General features: G+C 45.0%; 1 protein-coding gene across 1 annotated transcript; it reads left to right on the top strand.

Moving 5' to 3' along the window:
* The first annotated feature begins 391 nt into the window (after window positions 1–391).
* Window positions 392–4,713, top strand: LOC125758347 (uncharacterized). Its single transcript, XM_049415411.1, has 4 exons — window positions 392–521; window positions 1,377–1,490; window positions 2,034–2,405; window positions 4,697–4,713. The coding sequence occupies exons 1-4, from the start codon at window positions 443–445 to the stop codon at window positions 4,711–4,713; spliced, it is 582 nt and encodes a 193-aa protein (XP_049271368.1). The 5' UTR covers window positions 392–442.
* The last annotated feature ends 1,263 nt before the right edge of the window (window positions 4,714–5,976 follow it).

Raw genomic sequence — 5,976 nt, forward strand, 5'->3', positions numbered from 1 at the left:
ATACGAGGGCGAAAGGCAACTCTCGTGAGTGTTCGTACGTTCCTCGGGCATTCACCCTCTTCAGCTTCGCGTTAAAAACTTGATAGAAATATTTTATCCATTTTTCACAATTTCTCAGCGTGTATAATTACGTCTGCAATGCCAGAAGAATGCCATTAAATTCGCCTTTTCCAAGGGGGTCCTCTACGCATGCGCGGCGAGCGCCGCGCGGAGTACGACGGGAAATATGCGGGCGCCATGTTTTTTTGAGGCTCTCCTGCTCGCTTGCACTACTTTTGTGCGTCGCCCCACTGGCAAGCGTTCGTGTCCGGGTTTAGTTATGCCGCAGAGGTGCGCCGCTGTAGGTTGCACAAATGCCAGCAATAGGCTCCCCAAGGTTAGGTTTTTTTGCTTCCCTGCAGCATCTTTACACGCAGCAAAAAGGAAAAAGTGGATTCAGGCGATGCGCCGAATGAACGTCGACGGGTCTACGTGGACGCCTACAGCCAACTCGCGCGTTTGCAGCGAGCATTTCATATCAGGTAAGGTTCTCTGCTTGATGGCATTCACGTTGAGGAAACGGTGCGCAGTGTTGACCATTGCCGCGTTTTGCAGCGATGCTTTTCCTATGCTGTTCCATTTCGAGCTTCGTCACATCAGTGGGATCGGATGCCTGATAAGAGTGGCGTACAGCCGCTAAGAGGACAGCACGGTGTTAACGATAACGCGGGCGGGGTGCGATCACAGCGAATACGAATGACGAAGCGCGAGCGGCGAGATATGTAGTGAAATCGTTTACATCATTGCAGTGGCTACGTTTGCATGAACGACCCGCTCACGTCGTGAGCGAGTCGAGTCAGAAATCTGGCTGACCGATCCCGATGTGACCGCGTTTACATGAACTCGCTTCTGACGACTCTAGAGAAAACGACACGCAGTGTCCAGCAGAGACATCACCACATTCGAACTGGGCATCCAGTTCCCGCTGCCGTTTCCAAAAGCCTCGGCCCTGGCGGGCCCGACCGATCCGCATTTACACGCACGCTGTAAACGGGTCGGCTGGGTCGTTTGTCGGGCAGGAATGTCTGTCGAGTTCATGGAAACGCTAGTCAGTCGTGCTGGATCATCCTAACCCCGGCAATCAGGCTGGCCCAGCCCGACCGACTAGCGTTTACATGAACTCGACAGACATTTCTGCCCGACAAACCCACTCGACCCACTTATTTACGTTTCATGTAAATGCTCTGAATGGTTTTAGTTCAGCATCAACTACTTGGGTTAGCCCGGATATAAAGCTAGGTAATCTCTCTGCATGTGTGATAAGCTGCGGCGATTGTCAACCAAAGGGGGAAAATGTTGAACAATATAAGAACACTTTCTTTACCCACTACTTGCAGGAGAACCATCGAGGTTTCCAGACCACCCCGACAACGTCCCATCTGTGTTCAAGCACAAGCCTGCGAGCCGCCGTGATGCTGTTGGGCGTTTTGAAAGGTCAATCAACAGACGAAGTACGCTCAGCCATTTTTTCGCATGTTCTAGGCTACTAAACACTACACTGCTACCCACACGCATGTGTGGAGTTTAAATAACCAGACCGAAATAAATAGACAATGTCAGCGACAAAAGCAGTCATTACTACATCGTAGGGTGATCTTTACAGATTTACTGCTTTGATTTCATGGTTTAAAGCACGAAAGCATTATCGTTGCCAGAGATTACATATTGTGTGAGTCCATGAGCTTGTGCGATTAAGCGAATAGTAAATGCTATTTGTTGACTTTTATGTAGCTTTATAACTTCTAAACTACAGGATTTGTGTGTCTAGTGCTTTGCATGAAGGCTGTGTTTGTACTTTCTTATGCAACAAACAAGTCCAATCAGTCTAATGCAGAGTGCAGTGTGCAATCATTAATGAGAGTCATATTAATGCTCCATGACATTGTTTCTTACAAGCATTAATTTGTACACCTTTTCCAAATTTAGCTCCACCATTGCAACATTAGGTATTGTCTGAATGTATCGGTGGTTTAAGCACATATTTTTTTTTTCAGATACCAAGCCAGCAATCGCACAGAACAGCCAGACTTCGAGAAGTAACCCATCAATGGTGCCAGCTGTCGCGGAAGATTCATCACACTGCAGCAATGGCAGCCCAGGGCTGGAACCCGAGGCAGCATGTCAACTAATTCATTATGACTCCGGGGAACATGAACATATCCAAGCTAGTGAAGTACCTGTGCATCGTACAACCCCTCTTGAAAGTGGTGCTTCTAAGCATGATGAATGCCAGCCCGACCAGATGTCTAGCCTTAGAATAGCTGAACTTGAAGCCCTTTTAGCTAAAGCAGAAGAAAGGAACTTGGCTGTACAGAGATATTTAAAAGCAGCACAGCAGCATACTGACGCCTGGAGAATGAGCTACTGTGAGCTGAAAGAAACAACACTATCTCTCTCTAACCTGAAAACAGAAAAGGACATGCTGTATTACACAGGCTTACCGAGCAGGCAACTGTTTAACAACCTCCTTTACTTAATCGTGCACCAAAATCAACCCCTCAAGAAACATGAGGAGATTAAAACGCACAACACAGAAGAACAGTTGTTCATGGTGTTGGTACGCCTGCGAACAGGCATGCCTACAAAAGAAATTTCTCGAAATTTCTCTATCCCAATGTCGACATTTAGTCGCCTTTTCTCGGCATGCATTCTCATGCTAGAAAAGCTCCTCACCGATGTCACAGGCTTTCCGTCCCTCTCTCATATACAGTTTAACATATCGCACCACTTCAGACGGTATCCAAACACACGGATAATATTAGATTAGATAGAAATACGTATTAGATAGAAATAAGTATCCAGAAGCCATCAGGGGTGCATGCCCAGCGACAAACTTTTTCGAGCTATAAGCATGCAAACACAATGAAATGCCTAGTGGGAGCCACGCCGGATTGCTTTGTAAATTTTGTGTCTGCTCTGTATGGTGGAGGAACCAGCGACAGGGAGATTGTACAACAGTCAGGTGTACTCGATTTGTTGGAGCCAGGCGATGGTGTGATGGTGGATAAGGGCTTTAAAGTTGAAGACCTTCTTCCACATGGTGTTTCACTTTATATGCCTCCCTTTCGCATTGCTGGCAAAGCTCAAATGAGTGCAAAGGACGTTGAAGAAACGAGGCATATTGCCATTGCGAGAGTACATATAGACAGAGTTATTAGGAGAATAAAGGAGTTCCACATTAGACAAACCATTTCCTATAAACATGCTGGACCTGGCAGATGCAGTTCTTACAACATGTGCGTACTTGTCAAACTTTAGAGGTCCGCTGATAAATAACGAGAAAGAGAAGGTAGAGGACGAATAAGTAAATGTATCATACAATGGTAGCAGTGTGTGGAATAAGGCATTTTGCTACGTGTCAGAGAGGAAGTACTTCCCTTACTTTATCGGTTAGATTAGAATGTCGGGAAGCAGCATGATATGCAATCGAATGAGTGTGTTTGGATACTCGTTAATACATTTACAAAAACATTTTATCTGTCTTCATTGCTTTACAACATATCCTTCTTTGCCTTGACATGTCATTTCTCAAACATGAAAATTGTTCTACATTTGAATGGACACATTTCATCCTTACAAATGCGCACAAGGAAAACATATGCACCTTACATTGGAATTCAAACATATAAATGCCCCTAAGTCATTTTGAATTATGCTGTTAAATAAAGCAAACATCTTCCAGTTTTCAATATTTAGTGTTCACTGCAGTGGTAGTTGAGCTCGAACTTTGTAGCATGCAAACAAGCAGTCTCAACTGTTTAACACTTTCGTCACCACCAAGAAAATCAATAGTTTTCGGGTGGTCTAGGAAAACGTTTTATTCCTGCCACATGAAAGGCTTGATGTTAAAGTGTATAGTACGAAATTCTTGAAGGAGAAATTATCTTTCCAAGGGAACTGATTTCAAAGAAACCATGGAATGCTTGCGACGCGGCGAGGGAGCAAGCACAGCGACCTGCCGGCGCACTACGTCACATTTATGAAAAACAGTAGAACTAAATTATCAAAAAAAGTAACACAAATGAAAGATTGATAAAAACATAAATGTGCTTTGCATAAAAGGAACATAAAATTCGAAATATACATTTTGAACACACAGGCCCAAATATAAGCTCTGTATGTACGAAACTTCTTTAGATACGCAAGAGAAAATTAGCCCTAGTGGACCGCTGTGCCATTACGAATTGCCACACGGCACTCCGAAGCGCAATGTTAAGGTTAACGCCCGGCCAGTGCCGCCCAAACGACTTTGACACCCTGAAGATAAGAACTTTGACTGGAATACACTGGAAATACTTAGTTCAATGCGTGGCTGCAATGAAATTGTCTGAGAAAAAAGCGAAAGTCACTGAGGGATGCCTGTTATGTTCCTGGGTGCTTTGATGCACTTTCACTGCTTCTAAAAAATATTGTCGGATACAAGTCATTTTCCAAGTCTGTGCTGCTACCATGATATAGAAATTCAAGCTCAGATGCATCGGAATCCGTTGAAATTCACTGTTTTCGTGGAACAGCGGTGTGTAATGTTGATGCCATCTTCGAAACTACGAGCGATCGACACCCCTACTACAAATGCGCTTTAAAAATCCCTGCGCGGTAGAAAAACACAAGTGAAACTGATAAAATAGTTTCTCTTAAACCCTTTACATGGCGGTAGATGTCAAGAAGCGCTAGGAGAGCACCAAAATTCGAATTTGCAACCATAAATAGCATGCTATCAATGGGAATACGCGTGGTCACGAAAGTGTTAAAGCACATATATATAAACAATGTGAAGTCGCCAAATGCGACCGGTAGTTAACACAGACACTTGTTGCTTGCTTCTGTTTGGAACATGCTTTATTTCAGTTTCCTTATTATTAACGTCATTGGGTCTTCTGATGGCTCAGCGATGTGGAAACTCTGCGCATACTTTTTATAAGGCACATACCCAGCCCCTGTGGTATAGAGGAAACCCAACCGCCTTATGCGTCGTGTTAGTAGCTCAGGAATGATGGCAGCTTTGTAAAGTATATCAGAGCTTGCAGTATTTCGCACCACACATCTTCGTCAAAATAAATCCTTTCCACAAACGTACTAAGATGAAGCTCGCTTCTGTTTGTCCAAACAACAAAATCGCACCACGTCTTTCCGGTGACCGCTAGCTGTCCCTGGATTTGGAAGAAGTAAGGCTGGTCTCTCTTTAATGTAGGAGAACCATCAACGAGTTTTGCACAAAATGTTTTGTCGTGGCAAGCCTCAGTAATGGTCTGCCCAGCTTTCGAGGCAGGGCACTTTACCTCAAGGAGCCCTGTCTCAGCTCCATCTCTGACCAAGCGGTCTGGTGATGCCGCTATAAAGGCGTAGGTTTCGTGAACATGAAGTCCCGTTTCGTAGACCTCAATGTTTTTATCGTACAGCCGCATTATTGTACGATAACTTTCTACCGCTACCTCTTCATTTCTAAGACAGTACAACCTTGGGTCGCTTGGTCCAAGGTTCTCTTTCTTGCGTGGATACAAAATGTCTCTAACAAGTCCCTCGGGTTTGATGCAGCGCAGTATTCTGTAAAAGTTGGAGGCTGTCAGGCGGCCAGTCCTTTCAGCTTGCCACAGTGGATTGTTGCTCTGGCCGACTGTGTTCGTGCAAATTTTCGCTCTCTCTGCAGCTGTGAGTGGCACCTGCTGTGCCCAATAGTTGGCAAACAATGCCAAGCATTCCCTAGAGTGGAGGTCCACAATGTCGGTGATGCCACTGGTGTTTTGCACGGTAGCTGGTTTGCTGGCACTGTATCGATTCCACAACAGATGTGGAGCGCACTGAGCCATCCTTTCTGTGAAGTTCTGAAGTACAGACTGATCTCTTGACTGGAAGCCAGGTGGAAGTTTTCGCTTTCTCTTGGCTTGCACAGTCTTGTTCACCACAAGCTTGCGGAACGTTATTTCTGCAAGTGGCACT

Source organism: Rhipicephalus sanguineus, chromosome 4 (assembly GCF_013339695.2).
Source record: "Rhipicephalus sanguineus isolate Rsan-2018 chromosome 4, BIME_Rsan_1.4, whole genome shotgun sequence".
Classification (NCBI taxonomy): Eukaryota; Metazoa; Arthropoda; class Arachnida; order Ixodida; family Ixodidae; genus Rhipicephalus; species Rhipicephalus sanguineus.

Coding starts and splice junctions, on each gene's coding strand:
- LOC125758347 (XM_049415411.1), top strand. CDS start 443: ATGCGCCGAATGAACGTCGACGGGTCTACGTGGACGCCTACAGCCAAC. Junction 522..1,376: donor CAGCGAGCATTTCATATCAG/GTAAGGTTCTCT, acceptor CACTACTTGCAG/GAGAACCATCGAGGTTTCCA. Junction 1,491..2,033: donor AAGGTCAATCAACAGACGAA/GTACGCTCAGCC, acceptor TTTTTTTTTCAG/ATACCAAGCCAGCAATCGCA.